Source organism: Triticum aestivum, chromosome 3B, assembly GCF_018294505.1.
Source record: "Triticum aestivum cultivar Chinese Spring chromosome 3B, IWGSC CS RefSeq v2.1, whole genome shotgun sequence".
NCBI classification, from domain to species: Eukaryota; Viridiplantae; Streptophyta; class Magnoliopsida; order Poales; family Poaceae; genus Triticum; species Triticum aestivum.
In genome coordinates this window covers 791622019-791637699 of record NC_057801.1, presented here as the reverse complement: position 1 = coordinate 791637699, position 15681 = coordinate 791622019, and the positions used below count along the sequence as shown (strand labels likewise).

The 15681-nt window shown below is 42.8% G+C and overlaps 1 protein-coding gene across 1 annotated transcript; it reads right to left on the bottom strand.

Moving 5' to 3' along the window:
• Positions 1-490: 490 nt before the first annotated feature.
• On the bottom strand, positions 491-14891 carry LOC123067923 (uncharacterized). Its single transcript, XM_044490500.1, has 6 exons — positions 14625-14891; positions 4999-5169; positions 1919-1978; positions 1764-1811; positions 953-1062; positions 491-835 (listed from the first exon to the last, which is right to left on the bottom strand). The coding sequence occupies exons 1-6, from the start codon at positions 14889-14891 to the stop codon at positions 823-825; spliced, it is 669 nt and encodes a 222-aa protein (XP_044346435.1). The 3' UTR covers positions 491-822.
• Between the last annotated feature and the right edge of the window lie 790 nt (positions 14892-15681).

Below are 15681 nucleotides of genomic sequence, written 5' to 3'. Positions count from 1 at the left end.
GGCGTATGTGCAAGCTAGCCTCAACCAAGCAACCAAGCAGGCAGCTGGATTGATGAACAGTAGCCACACACACGTACAAGTTCACGGCTTGGACTAGCTTTAGCTGATCGAGTCGATCGTCTCGACGGAACTCTCGTAACTTGGCGAACGATAAAACTGATCGGTGTGATAGCCACAGGCTGTCGAGCCTGTTACTTTTCTTTATTGCTCTGAACTTTTCGTTTGTGGTAGTTACACGCATATATATAGGGACTGTCTATTCAACAATCGACTGATTTGTAATTGGTTATCACTCAAATTTTCCAACCTATTACTGTTGACAGTTGTATGTCTGTTTTTCCTGAAGAAAACGGGTCGGGCTGTATATGTAACCCGTCAAGCGACTAACAACGAGAAAAGGTTGAACCAGTCGCCCCTACTGTCCTTTCCTTGACCCGTCAAAAGCACCTAACAGGAAAATAATAAAAAATAAAACAACTGGCTAATAAAATGCACAAACCATTCAGGTAAAAATAGCTAATAATGCACCAGAAAAGCATCCCAGTAACAAAAGGAACCTAAAACTGTTACAGGGGCGATGATACAAGTCATCGGCCTAAAAAGTACATTGAATCAGAACATTCTTGGACCAATAATACTGTTGTATCAAAATAGCTAACACATCATGAAAACTATACGAAGCTAATAAAGGATGGATGAATCTCCAGTCTTGTTGACCACCAAGAAAATCTTCACGCTAGACCACCATATTGCTTCTCCACATGGGAAAAGCACTATTAGCACTATTGAAAGCATTAGCAACACACTCTTCATTAGAACCATTCAAAATCGTTTCCTATGTGAGAGAAATGAAGACCGAAGTAAGACACCTTACATTAAAAGGAATAAAATTCACAAACAACTATAGAAGACACAAAAATATATACAAGAAAGTAGCAGAAGAACAACTTACACCAATATATGAGAAGAAGAAATGCTTCTTAGAAATGGAAGGGTGAGCTTCATTGAATAGATAACGACACACACACACAAGATCAAGAAATTGTCTACACGGGCTTTGAACTGGAGAGAAGAAAGATTACGGTAAATGCAGTAAAGCTCTTTCATATCGAATTGCTTCATACACTGAAGAGGTTAGAACAAAAGAAACGGAACAAAACTTATGTGCACCATTCTGGATGACTTGCAATCTGAATCATGGCAAGATGGTGACACCTTTCTTGAGCAGAAACCGAATAACGATTTACTTGAGGAACATAGGGGTCAGAGTTAAGGGGATGAATTTCCTTTTCAGCTGAAACTCAGAAGCAGATATGGGTAAATTTACACTGTAAAAGAGGTGTAGGATTAAAGTGCAACACCATACAAAATTACACCGTAATTATCATCAAATTACTGTGTAAAAAAAGGCATTCAAATTACAGTGTAGATATGGGTAAATTTACACTGTAAGAAAGGTGTAGGATTACAGCCTAACTACCATACAAAATTACACATGATATGGGTAAATTACTGAGTAAAAAAAAGTCATCGGATTACAGTGTAGATATGGGTAAATTTTCACTGTAAAAAGAGGAGTAAGGGTTACAATGTAACTAACATACAAATTACACAGTAACTATCAGTCGAATTACTGTGTAAAGAAGGGGCATCGGATTACAATGTAGATATGGGTAAATTTACGTTGTAAAAAAGGTGTAGGATTACAGTGTAGCTACCATACAAATGACTCAATGATTAACGGAAGAGGAAGAAAGACTTACAACATTCCTGCCAGCAGATGATAATTTTCTCTTCAGGTACTTGACTTTCTGATCAAAAAACAAAAAACATAAATCATCAAACCAACATATGAAAAAATATGGATTAAAAACGTCAAACTCTTCATCATCACCAGAAACATGAAAAAATGGCTTACATTATTCACATAGAAATTGTAAAGTGCTTCATCAAACTCTTCATCATCACCGGGACAGCCCTGCAAAAGGAAAACACTTAGAAAACAAGAACAAAAATAAATAAATAAAGAAAAATAGAAAAGAAAATGAAAACAAGATAAGAAGACAAATAATAACTACCAAAGACATAGCATTAGAACCATCATCAGCAAAATCATTAGGCACATAAGGGTCTTTCAAGGAATCGGCACTCTCAACTGAAGAAACTAGGGGAACATCCTTGCAACAGACTTTCCGCAGTCTACCCGTTGAGATACTACTTGAAAAACAATAGAGAGAAAAAAATGGGCCTCAAAATGAAGAAATGCAAATAGCGAGCTAAGGGGAAAAATACACTCTAAGAAAAATGGGTAAAATTACGATGTACAAATGCATAAAGCACACGGTGACTAGCATACAAATTACACAATAAATACGGGAGAAATTACAGTGTAAAAACGCATGAGATTACAGCGTAACTAGCATACAAATTACACAGTTATTATGGGTAAAAAATACTATGCAAAAGCGCAACAGATTACAGTGCAAAGGCAGCAGGCTTCCGAACTGGATGCGGCGCAACAAAACAACCTTCAGCAGAAAACGTGATGTAAAGATATCAAGCCTCACGTCACTAGATACAACAGTGATGGTGATATTGAACAAACTAGGAAGACAAAATCCCAGAGTTGTTAGCAGAACCAAAATTGACAGACAAATTCCCAAAGAACTTCTGAAGTGGTAGTTCACAGAAGCAAGAGCATCTGCTGCCAAACATGTGACCAGTTTACTGAATCTTACTCGCAGATCAAGCATCTGGCACCACACATGAGTGGTCAAAAAGCACCACAGATTTCACAAAATCAAGACTGCATAATCTTATCCATCGACTGCTTAGTAAGGTTCAGAAAATAGACAAACAGAAGTCATGGGATCATTTCAGATTTCAACAAAACATCAAGACTGCAGGGCTCCACAACAAACAGGGTGATCTGCGAGGCCACTCATGCATAAAGCACAGGGTGACTGGCGTACAAATTACACAATAAAATACGGGAGAAATTACAGTGCAAAAACGCATCAGATTACACCGTAACTAGCATACAAATTACACAATTATTATGGGTAAAAAATACTGTGCAAAAGCGCAACAGATTACAGTGTAAAATATGGGCAAACTGGGAAAAACAGTCGACTTAAAAATTGCAAATCGTGCAAACTAGGAAACTGATAAAACTGCAAGGCATGCAATAATTACAGTCCTCAACCACACAAACTACAGTGTAATATTCTAGGGAAATACAATGTAAAACTCTGGTGAATTACGAATGTAAGACAATTACAGTACTCAACCATGCAACTTACAGTGTAATAATACTCTAGTGAAATACAATGTAAAACTATAGGGAATTACACTGTAAAACTCCAGGGAATTACATAGTAAAACACTGGAGAAATACATTAAAAGTCATGCAACAATTACAGTCCTAACCCACACAAATTACACTGTAGAACTCTACTGATTTACGGTGTAAGCCCAACAGGAAAAATACACTGTACAATTACATTCGTCTCCCACAAAAATTACGGTGTAAAACTCTGCACATTTATGGTGTAAGCCCTAGGAAAAATACACTGCAAGCCCTTCAACAATTATAGTCCTCACCCACAAAAATTATAGTCTAAAACTCTACTCAATTACGATGTAAGCCCTAGGAAAAATACACTGTAAGACCATACCACTAATTACAGTCCTCATCCACACAAAATACAGTGGAAAACTCTGCTAATTTACAGTGTAAGCCCTATGGTTAATTGCAGTGTAAAAGTCTAGGAAAAATACACTGTAATCCCTACCGCAAATTACAGTCCTCACCCACACAAATTACAGTCTAAAACTCCAGGAAAATACATTGTAGGCCCCACCACAATTACAGTCCTCAAACCAAGCTAGTTACACTGTAAAACTCTAGGAAAAAACATTGAAAAAAATATGGTTATTTACATTGTAAGTGAATCACAGTGTAAAACTACGGTGAATTATAGTGTAAGCCCTACTACAGTTACAAGACTGCTAATTACAGTACCATACAAAGTACAGTGTAAAAATCCGGGGGAAATACAGTGTAAAACTATAGTGAATTACACTGTAGCCCTAAAACCATATAACAACTACATCACTCATCCAATCCAAATTACAGTGAAGGGGTATTATAGTGTAACTTTGGGGAGGTACAGTTAAGAAGCACAAGAAATACATAGGAAAATAACCTATGGGACTACAATCAAACATAATACAGTGAACTTCAGAAATACATTACAAAAATTCATCAGGCATAAAACTGCAGCAAAAGAAAACTAGGGGAAATACAGTCTAAGTCATAGATACATCACATAGAAATTAAGAAAAATACAGTCTAAAGCATACTATGATGAACGCAGTGCTACTACACATGCACAGTGAAGAACAGGGGGTATTACAGACTAGAACAAGGGCAAATACAACAGGTGTAAAATATGGGGTAATTACAGTGTAATTCAGATAATGCAGTAACAATACATGGAGCACGACATGCAGCACGACAGTACAATGATGAACATTCAGATAAATATCAAACCTAACAGTGGCAAATACATGGAGCACAACAGTACAGTGATAAACATTCAGATAAACATCAAAAAAGCTCTGAAAACGACCAACCTAACAGTGCCAATGAGGAGATCAAACCTAAAACCTAAACCTAACACTGGAGCACAAGGGATCCGCGGCGAACTGAAGCGAGCAAAGGAAACCCGTGGCAAATTGACGCGAGCAGAGGGGATTACGAGGCCAACAGACAAGAGCAGAGGCGATTTCCAACGGGAACTGACCGGAGCAAAGGGAATCCACGGCGAACTCCATGGATGAGCGTCGGCTAACAAAAAACTACACTAACCAATAGCTAAACAACATCAAAAAGCAACAGGATCCACAACAAAATCGATCCGCGAGACCTAGATCTGGAAGCTACACTACCAAAATCGAAGCACGTGGAAAGGGAGAGAAACAACGGAAACTAACCAATGAATCAGGGAGAACTCTCAAGCTCGATGAGAGAGGGATCTCGCCACCGCCATGAACCAGGCTGAAATCGCCTCGCCCCCTCCGCCGCTCGAGCGCCTCCTCCTCCTCTCTGCCCTTTCGAAAAGGGGGAAATGGAGAGGAAAAGAGACACGGGCGTCCATTAACGGGCTGAACCAAAAAAACCGCGCCCGACAAAAGAAAACCGAACCGGCAACAAAAGAAACCCGCCAGGAAACCAGATAACTAAGCGCAAATCACAGAGCGCGATCGGACGGCCAGAAATTCGAATGATAGCCAATTGGAAAACACTCGACTGAAAATTAGCAAAACCGTATATATATGCGTGAGATAGCCTAGTACGTAGCTATCCGACTTGACGTACAACAGCTAATACTACTCGGTTATTAGTTGGAGTACTGTTCGGACTAGTACGACCATGTTTACCTCTAACATTCACCCCCTTAAACATGACGTACTCACTTCTTGACCTGGATCCCAAATGCGTCTACTCCTACACATAGGTGTTATCTTTGGCAATGCTTTTGCCGTTCTTTGTAGCATTTCAGGGACCGTCTTTACTATCATCGGCTCATTCGTAGCTTGACGCCAGCGCTCCTCCTTGATCGCGCCTTCAACCTTCACCTGTTCTTCGGTGCTTAATAGACTGTCTTTCGGATCGTCGAGGGAACATCCTTAGGATCCAAGCGAGACCAAACATCGGTCTAACTTTGAGTCCCAAGCTCTTGGCGCTTACTTTAGCCCGTAAAGTGCCTTCTTGAGCTTGTAAACTTTCCCTTTTTCTTCTGTGAGGTCACCGTTGAGGAAAGCGTATTGAACATCCATATGATGAACCTTCCAATCCTCTTGTGCTGCCAAAGCTAGGAGCACCCTCACTGTCTCGATTCGAGCAACTGCTGCAAACACCTCCTCATAGTCAACTCCTTGACGTTGTACGCAACCCTTTGCGACAAGTCTTGCCTTGTACTTCACAATGGCACCCTTCGTGTTCTTCTTCAACTTGTAAACCCACTTCAAACCTATGGCCTTTTGGTTCGGAGGTCGGGTTACCAAAGTCTACGTGCCATTGCTCTCGATCGCCTTCATCTCCTCATCCATGGCGTGCATCCAACTTGAACTTTTGCTCGCCTCTACGAAGTTCGCCGGCTCCTCAACTCCGAGTAAACACAAATCGGAGTACTCGAGTGTAACTGGCTTTGCGTACTTGTAGACTTTCTTGAAGGGCTTGTAGCGACGAGACCCGGAAGAATCCGTCGTGGCTTGCGAAGGGGGCGACACAAATTGTGTCGGCGTCGATGCACTTGAGGAAGACCGTTGAGTCTCGGGCATGGTAGATGCCGGATCGTTGGCATCCTCGTCGTCGGCGTAGTCATCATGATCGTGACCATCATCTTGATTGTCATCATCACTATGCACCTCGTTGTCGATGTCGTTGCCGAGATCTCACTTTTCTGATTTTCTTGATACAGATTACAAGGGGTACGTACCTATATATACTAGCTTACCGAGAACTATCAATCCTAGTCGGTAGCTAATACTACTTGGACACCGACACGCATATATACCTGCACCTGTACGTGTAACTTCCGTACACATACACCTATGGAATACCAAGTCGTGTTTAACTCTAATATTCACGCCCGATCCCCAGTTCTCGAAATCATCGTTGCTCAACCGTGTATGCATTGTCATCCATCGGCCATCTCTTGATGCGGTTGTGGTATCTGTCCTGATGACGCCTCAAAGCATGTTGTTCTGTCTCCACTTCCTATGGGTAGCAGTGTGATTAAATCTGTTAGAAGTGCAAGTTGATGTGGCGCCATGAGTCTTGGATGTGGCGCGGCGGCATAAAATGCACTTTCTGTTCACAAGGATTGGTGCCAGTAAGGTGCGGCTGGATCTGACTGATGCTAGCTCAAAAACAGATAAGCGCCATGGTGTGCCATGGCTTTAGGAGGTGCGTATAATTACATTCTAGTGTCATTTGCTTTCCTTTGCTTCCCTACAATTTAATGCAATACACGATTCACTAGTAGAAAAGGAGGCAAAGGTCCGGACCGGCAGGGGCGGAGCCAGGATTTGAACATGAGGGGGGCGAAGCATAATTCTTGACGTAAAAGATGGTATATCATAGTATATTCAGTCTCCTGATAGCGTCAATGATAAAGCATAAATATTTTTTGGAAGTACCAAAAAATATGATAATTCTAGGCAAGAATGTTGGAGCTTGAAGATGAAGCAATTGGTGGGAAAAAGTATTTACCCCATTGGTTGTTGTTGGCTTTCACTTCATATTATAAAAAAGATACACCCTCCGATCCATATTGATTATGGTTGAAATGGATGGATAGGATCTAGACGCATTTCGATACATCCCTTTGAATGACAACTAATTTGGATGGAAGAGAGTACATAATTACTAGACTAATTTACTGTTCTATATCAAACATTGGTTAAGCAAATTAAGGTCATAATTTATATTAAAAAATCTATCGCCATCATTTCCTAAATAATTTGAGTTTTAGGTTAGTTCTAAGTCAAACTTCTTCAAGTTTGACCAAGTGTGTAAAATATATATCAATACCTGGATATTATAATCTTTAGAAAATATTTATGCTATGTATTTTCTTAGGGTCATGCTATGTATATTTATCGTTGTAGTCTCTCCGTCCCACAATATAAGACATTAATTGCTTGAAAAAACGTCTTATATTATGGGACGGAGGGAGTAGATCTTATAGTATTTTTCTATAAATTTGATCAAATTTAAACAAGTTTCACTAACACAAACATAAACTATAATTATTTTTAGAACGATGGTAATAATAACTAATATCTACAGTATAAGGTAGTAGCGTGTAGTGTACCTGCATCTGTCCTGCTCAGCAGACATCTTGCCATATTTGATCCGCTGCGTCTAGCCGTGCCTGTGCGTCCACAGCGGTGGATGGTGTTGTTGCCCTGATGAGTAGCGGCCAGCGGCAATGGCAAACGCCCCAGCCCCTTGCAGGACACGCTGACGGTAAACGGCGGCGGGGGCGGGGGCGGTGCTGGCGAATGCCCTAGCAGAAGTGCAGAACACGTCCTTAGGTTACATATATCAATCGATCGATCTGGTAGATTAGAAACTGGCCGTGGCAAAATAAGGGCCAGCCACAACTACATGAGTTATTGGGTTATGGGCTATTGTGCTTCTCTACTTCGTTGTTGATTCAGTAATTATTTGTATAATACAGCATGGGCTAATTACGCAATTAGCTGCAGCCATTAGGCATAAGTACGTACCCACTACCTGGGTACAAATCGTTGAGGGGGGCGACCGATTGGCAGGGGTCTGACCCCTGCTCGCCCCTCCCTGTCTCCGCCCCTGCGGACCGGGTCAGCCCATTAGTCCCGATTCAGTCCAGAACCGGGACCAATGGGAACATTGGACCCGGTTCGTGAGCCCCGGGGGCCGGCCGGGCCACGTGGGCCATTGGTCCCGGTTCGTCTGGACCTTTTGGTCCCGGTTGGTGGGACGAACCGGGACCAATAGGCCTCGCTCCTGGCCCACCACCATTGGTCCCGGTTGGTGGCTTGAACCGGGACCAAAGGCTGCCCTTTAGTCCCTGTTCATGCCACCAACCGGGACCAATGAGGTGCCTATATATACCCCCTCGCGTAAGAGCAGAGCACGCTGCTCTGTTTTTTCTGGACGCCGAGGGGGAGAGGGCTTGGTGGTGCTCTAGCTCACCTCCTATGCACACAAGGTGTTCGATGGAATGCCCGGGCCACACTACTTAAGCTTTCTCCTCTTCAAGCTCGACCTCCAAGCTCCATTTTCCTTAATATTTGTCTAGGTTTAGCGGTCCGTCACGCCCCGTCCCCGTATTCACCGTCGTCGATCACCCGCGCCGATCTCATCGCCGGCACCACCGTGGTGAGTCTCTTGTTCTTATCTTCTTTCTGAAAGGAAAAATATTCTTACTTGTATGTTTAGATAGATACTTGTATTATTTTCTTACTTTATTTATTGCATCTTATATAGTGCAATGGTTTTGGTATCCGCCCCCGTCGGCCCTCGTCCTGTCTATGATTCGGATGTGGTATATATTATCTTTTCATAACTATTGGTTCATTTATTGTTTATGACAATTATGCCGACCAACGTGACATAGATTTTATTTATCTAGGAGGTTGTTGAACCAGAAATTCCAACCGACCATATTGTCGAGAGGTTAAATTTAGTTGAAGAAGAAAACAATTTCTTGAAGGAAAAAATAAGAAAAATTGTGGAGGAGAAGATGATATTGGAGTTGCATGTTGCGGATGTCGTCGATGATCACAAGATCAAGATGGATGCAATGCGCTTGAAGATTAGAAAGATTAGAAAATATGCCATTCATACCGAGGCTTGGTATCATTATGCAGTTGGATCAGTTGTTACCTTGATTGCGATTATGATCGCATTTGTTTTCGCATTGAAATATTTTACATAGTTTCAATGTATGGTTTAATTAATTAGATGCTCTGGAGAGCTATATGTTGTTAGATGAGAACTATGTACGTACTTTGGTTTTAATGTAATGATGAACTTCTATTAATTTGGTCACTTATTTATCTATTCATGATGTTCTGTAATGGTTTTTGACACACTTAATTATATATAATGCACGCAAATGAACCGGCAATGGATGTACGGTGACAGACACACCTCCGATTACATTAAGGGCGTGCATGAGTTTCTCGAAGCGGCTGAGGCAAACAAGCAGAATGGTTTTATGTGTTGTCCATGCATTAAATGTGGGAATACGATGTCTTACTCTAACCGGAAAATCCTTCACACCCACCTGCTTTACAAGGGTTTCATGCCACACTATAATGTTTGGACGAGGCATGGAGAAATAGGGGTTATGATGGAAGACGGCAAAGAAGAAGAGTACGATGACAACTATGTGCCCCCTGAATACGGTGATGCTGCAACGGGGGGAGCTGGTGAAGATCAAGAGGAACCAGACGATGTGCCCAATGATGCTGCAACGGCTGAAGCTGCTGAAGATCAAGAGGAACTAGACGATGTGCCCGATGATGATGATCTACGCCGGGTCATTGTCGATGCAAGAACGCAATGCGAAAGTCAAAAGGAGAAGCTGAAGTTCGATCGCATGTTAGAGGATCACAAAAAAGGTTTGTACCCCAATTGCGAAGATGGCAACACAAAGCTCGGTACCGTACTGGAATTGCTGCAGTGGAAGGCAGAGAATGTTGTACCCGACAAAGGATTTGAGAAGCTACTGAAAATATTGAAGAAGAAGCTTCCAAAGGATAACAAATTGCCCGACAGTACATACGCAGCAAAGAAGGCCGTATGCCCTCTAGGATTGGAGGTGCAGAAGATACATGCATGCCCTAATGACTGCATCCTCTACCGCGGTGCATACAAGGATTTGAAAGCATGCCTGTTATGCGGTGCATTACGGTATAAGATCAGACGAGATGACCCTGGTGATGTTGACGGCGACCCCCCCCCCCCCCAGGAAGAGGGTTCCTGCGAAGGTGATGTGGTATGCTCCTCTAATACCATGGTTGAAACGTCTGTTTAGAAACGGAGAGCATGCCAAGTTGATGCGATGGCACAGTGAGGACCGTAAGAAAGACGGGAAGTTGAGAGCACCCGCTGACGGGTCGTAGTGGAGAAAAATTGAGAGAAAGTACTAGGATGAGTTTTCAAAGGACCCAAGGAACGTATGGTTTGCTTTAAGCGCGGATGGCATTAATCCTTTTAGGGAGCAGAGCAGCAATCACAGCACTTGGCCTGTGACTCTATGTATGCATAACCTTCCTCCTTGGATGTGCATGAAGCGGAAGTTCATTATGATGCCAGTTCTCATCCAAGGCCCTAAGCAACCCGGCAACGACATTGATGTGTACCTAAGCCCATTAGTTGAAGAACTTTTAAAGCTGTGGAATGGAAACGGTGTACGTACGTGGGATGAGCACAGACAGGAGGAATTTAACCTAAAGGCGTTGCTATTCGTGACCATCAACGATTGGCCCGCTCTCAGTAACCTTTCAGGACAGACAAGCAAGGGATACCACGCATGCACGCACTGTTTAGATGACATTGAAAGTATATACCTGGACAAATGCAGGAAGAATGTGTACCTGGGCCATCGTCGATTTCTTCCGACCAACCATCAATGTCGAAAGAAAGGCAATCATTTCAAAGGCGAGGCAGATCACCGGAAGAAGCCCGCCATGCGTACCGGTGATCACGTACTTGCTATGATCAATGATTTACACGTAATCTTTGGAAAGGTCCCGGCGCACTAGCTGTTCCAAATGACGCTGAGGGACACGCACCTATGTGGAAGAAGAAATCTATATTTTGGGACCTACCCTACTGGAAAGACCTAGAGGTCCGCTCTTCAATCGACGTGATGCACGTGACGAAGTACCTTTGTGTGAACCTGATGGGCTTCTTGGGCGTGTATGGAAAGACAAAAGATACACCTGAGGCACGGGAGGACCTGCAACGTTTGCACGAAAAAGACGACATGCCTCTGAAGCAGTATGAAGGTCCTGCCAGCTACGCTCTTACGAAAGAAGAGAAAGAAATCTTCTTTGAATGCCTGCTCAGTATGAAGGTCCCGACTGGCTTCTCGTCGAATATAAAGGGAATAATAAATATCCTAGAGAAAAAGTTCCAGAACCTAAAGTCTCATGACTGCCACGTGATTATGACGCAACTGCTTCCGGTTGCATTGAGGGGGCTTCTACCGGAAAACGTCCGATTAGCCATTGTGAAGCTATGTGCATTCCTCAATGCAATCTCTCAGAAGGTGATCGATCCAGAAATCATACCAAGGCTAAGGAGTGATGTGGCGCAATGTCTTGTCAGTTTCGAGCTGGTGTTCCCACCATCCTTCTTCAATATCATGACGCACGTCCTAGTTCATCTAGTCGACGAGATTGTCATTCTGGGGGCCGTATTTCTACACAATATGTTCCCCTTTGAGAGGTTCATGGGATTCCTAAAGACATATGTCCGTAACCGTGCTAGGCCAGAAGGAAGCATCTCCATGGGCCATCAAACAGAGGATGTCATCGGGTTTTGTGTTTACTTCATTCCTGGCCTTAAGAAGATAGGTCTCCCTAAATCGCGGTATAAGGGGAGACTGACTGGAAAAAAGGCACGCTTGGAAGGGACTCAATAATATGCAGGGACGGATATTCTTGGTCTCAAGCACACTACACAGTTCTACAGAACTCTACCTTGGTGACCCTGTATGTCGATGAACACAAGAACAGTCTGCGCTCCAAACACCCGGAGCAGTGCGACGACTGGATTACATGTGAACACATCAGGACTTTCAGCAGTTGGTTGGAAACACGTCTCAGAGGTGACAACACTGTTTGTGATGAGTTGTACTTGTTGTCCAGGGGACCATCTTTGACTGTATTGATTTACAAAGGATACGAGATAAATGGGAATACATTTTACACGATTGACCAAGATCAAAAGAGCACCAACCAAAACAGCGGTGTCCGCTTTGATGCAACAACCGAGAGGGGAAAGGACACATATTATGGTTACATAGTGGACATATGGGAACTTGACTACGGACATGATTTTAAGGTCCCTTTGTTTAAGTGCAAATGGGTCAATCTGTCAGGAGGCGGGGTACAGGTAGACCCACAGTACGGAATGACAACAGTTGATCTGAAAAATCTTGGGTACACTGACGAACCGTTCTTCCTAGAATGATGTGGCACAGGTTATCTATGTGAAGGACATGTCTACCAGACCGAGAAAAGAAAGATAAGAAGCGAATATCATACGATGAGCCAAAGCGCCACATAGTTCTTTCAGGAAAAAGGGACATCGTGGGAGTGGAGGGCAAGACAGACATGTCTGAAAATTATGAAAAGTTTCATGAAATTCCTCCCTTCAAAGTCAAGGCTGACCCAAGCATCCTGATAAACGATGAAGATTATCCATGGTTACGGCGCAATAAGCAAATGACACAAGCGAAGAAAAAGTGAAGACTTTCTCCCGCAACTATTATGATGATACCATGCCAACTTTGTAACAGACGAGTATGATACCATTGTCCGTTTTGTACATGCACATTCTATGTGGGTGAAATTATAATACCATGCCAACTTTCAACTTTTTCAGAGTTCATTTGAAATGCTTTAATGTCTTATGGTTCGGCCCTCGTAATACCATTAATCCTGGTTCGCTCCTTGTCAACTATGTTCTCACCAAGAACACTCTCAAGAGGGCAGCCACGTGGGCCATTGGTCCCGGTTCGTCTGGACCTTTTGGTCCCGGTTCCACGCACGAACCGGGACCAATGCGCCTCGCCCCTGGCCCATGACCATTAGTCCCGGTTTGTGCCACAAACCGGGACTAAAGGGTTGGTCCTCGTTGCGCTCAGAGTTTAGTCCTACCTTGCCAACCGAAGGGCGCTCACACCGGTTTATAAGCCCGTCCCTCTCTGCCTTGTTGAGCTCCTCTCAAAGTGAAAATAGATGCCCCTATACAGGGAATTTGACCTAAATTCATAGTGAATTTCTCTGAAATTCATAGAAATTTATTATGAATTTAGGTTGAATTTTCTCTATAGGTGCATCTATGTTCATTTTTTTAGTAAAGTTAATCACAAACTTGTGATTCACACAAATTTCAAAGAATTCAAATTTTAACTATTCAAATTTGAAAACTAATGGCACTAACAGAAAGTTTATAATTTTTCTAAAACTAATGGCACTAACAGAAAGTTTATAATTTTGCTAACCTAAAAGCAAAAGGAATTAAAAAATAAAGCAAAAAACAAAAGAAAATAAATAATGCAGAAAACAAAACCAAAAAACTGGAAAAAAAAATAAAAATAGCAACAATAAGTATTTTGTTGTAAGTAGAAATAAAATAAAATAAATAAAGCAAGAAAGAAAACAAAAAAACAAAAAAAGTGTTTTCAAATTTGAAAACTAATGGCACTAACAGAAAGTTTATAATTTTTCTAAAACTAAAAGAAAAAAGAATTAAAAAATAAAGCAAAAAACAAAAGAAAATAAATAATGCAGAAAACAAAACAAAAAAACTGGAAAAAAATAAAAATAGCAACAATAAGTAAAGAAAACAAAAAACAAAAAATGCCTCCTACTAGGCCCCCACGGCCTGAATATGACTAGAACCCCTACCATGGACAAGGATTCAGGCCCGTAGGAGGCCCAGTAGGCCCACAGGCAGATAAGTGACTTTAGGCCCGTAAGTCTGCATTTGAGAGGAGCTCGAAGTGGTCAGCGCAGCAGCGCTTATAAACCACTGTTGAGCCCTCTCGGCTAGCGAGGTGGGACTAAACATCCCACCGCACCGCGCCAGTGACAAGGCTTTTGGTCCCGGTTCGTACCACCAACCAGGACTAAAGGGGTGCATTGGTACCGGTTCGTGGCATCAACCGGGACCAATGCCACCCTTTAGTCCCGGTTGGTGCTACCAACCGGGACCAAAGGACGCCGCTTCCCGCCCTTTGGGCTGCTGAAAAGAGGCCTTTGGTTAGGGTGGCATTGGTCCCGGTTGATGCCACGAACCGGGACCAAAGCATGTTCTATTTAACCAAATACTTAGGAAATTTCCCCCCACCCGCCATTCTTCTCTCGAACGCCGCCAGACTGCTGCTGCTCCTCGACGCCGGCCCCTGCCCCGACGTCGCCGTCGCCTCCCCGAGCCGCCCGAGGTCGCCGTCGCTCGTGCCCTCGCTCGGCGCCGTCGCCGCTCGCCGCCCTGCCCCGATGCGCGCCGCGCGCCCCGGCCTGCCCCCGTCGTCGCCGTCGCCCTGCCCCGCCCCCTTCCTCACCGGCCGTCGCCCCTGCCTCGTCGCCATCCTCGCCGCCGAACGCGCGCCCCCTGCCCCGTCGCCGTCCTCGCCGCCGAACCCGCGCCCCTGCCCCTCCTCACCTTGGTCCGGCCGGCACCCCTCCCTTGTCCTTATTTTTTTTTCATATATTATATGCTTGTTTTTTTTTTCAGATTATAGATATATGTATATATGTGAGTATATGTATTGTGTATATATGATATACGTCTTCTTTTCAGATTTTTTGTTCATATATATGATGATTTGTATTTTGCATTTTTATAAAAATGTATATATGTTTGTATGTTCTCTGTGTATATATGTTCATATATGCAAAAGTTAGATTTATATAATTAGAAAACGATTATCTATATATGTTCTATGATTTAGTACATTTTAGGTTAGTTTCATTTTTAGAAAAGTTTTATGTATTTAGGAGAGGAAAAAGGAAAACAAGAAGAGAAAAAGGAGAAGAAGAGGAGAGGAAGAAAAGGAAGATGAGAAGAAGAAAGGAATAGAGGAGAAGAAGAAAAGAAGAAAGGAATAGAGGAGTTCTATTTTTTCTTCTTCTCATCTATTCCTTTCTTCTCCTCCTCTTTTTTTTCTTCTTTTTCTTCTTCGATCTTCTCCTCTAATCCTTTCTTCTTCTCCTCTTTTTATTTCTTCTTCGTTTTCTTATGTTTTATCGGGTCTGTCGTCGTCGATATACCCCTCCCGATAACTTCAACACGAGGGGCGTGGGGGGGGGGGGTCGATATATGTTGGGGACGTAGTAATTTCAAAAATATTCCTACACACACAAGATCATGGTGATGCA

What these genes read in the sequence shown, in the direction of transcription:
- LOC123067923 (XM_044490500.1), bottom strand. Translation starts at nt 14,891, where the DNA reads ATGGCGACGAGGCAGGGGCGACGGCCGGTGAGGAAGGGGGCGGGGCAG. An exon ending in ACAATTTCTATGTGAATAAT is followed by an intron (nt 1,812 to 1,918) that starts GTAAGCCATTTT and finishes TTTTTTGATCAG; the next exon opens with AAAGTCAAGTACCTGAAGAG. An exon ending in CATCTGCTGGCAGGAATGTT is followed by an intron (nt 1,063 to 1,763) that starts GTAAGTCTTTCT and finishes TCTTCTCTCCAG; the next exon opens with TTCAAAGCCCGTGTAGACAA.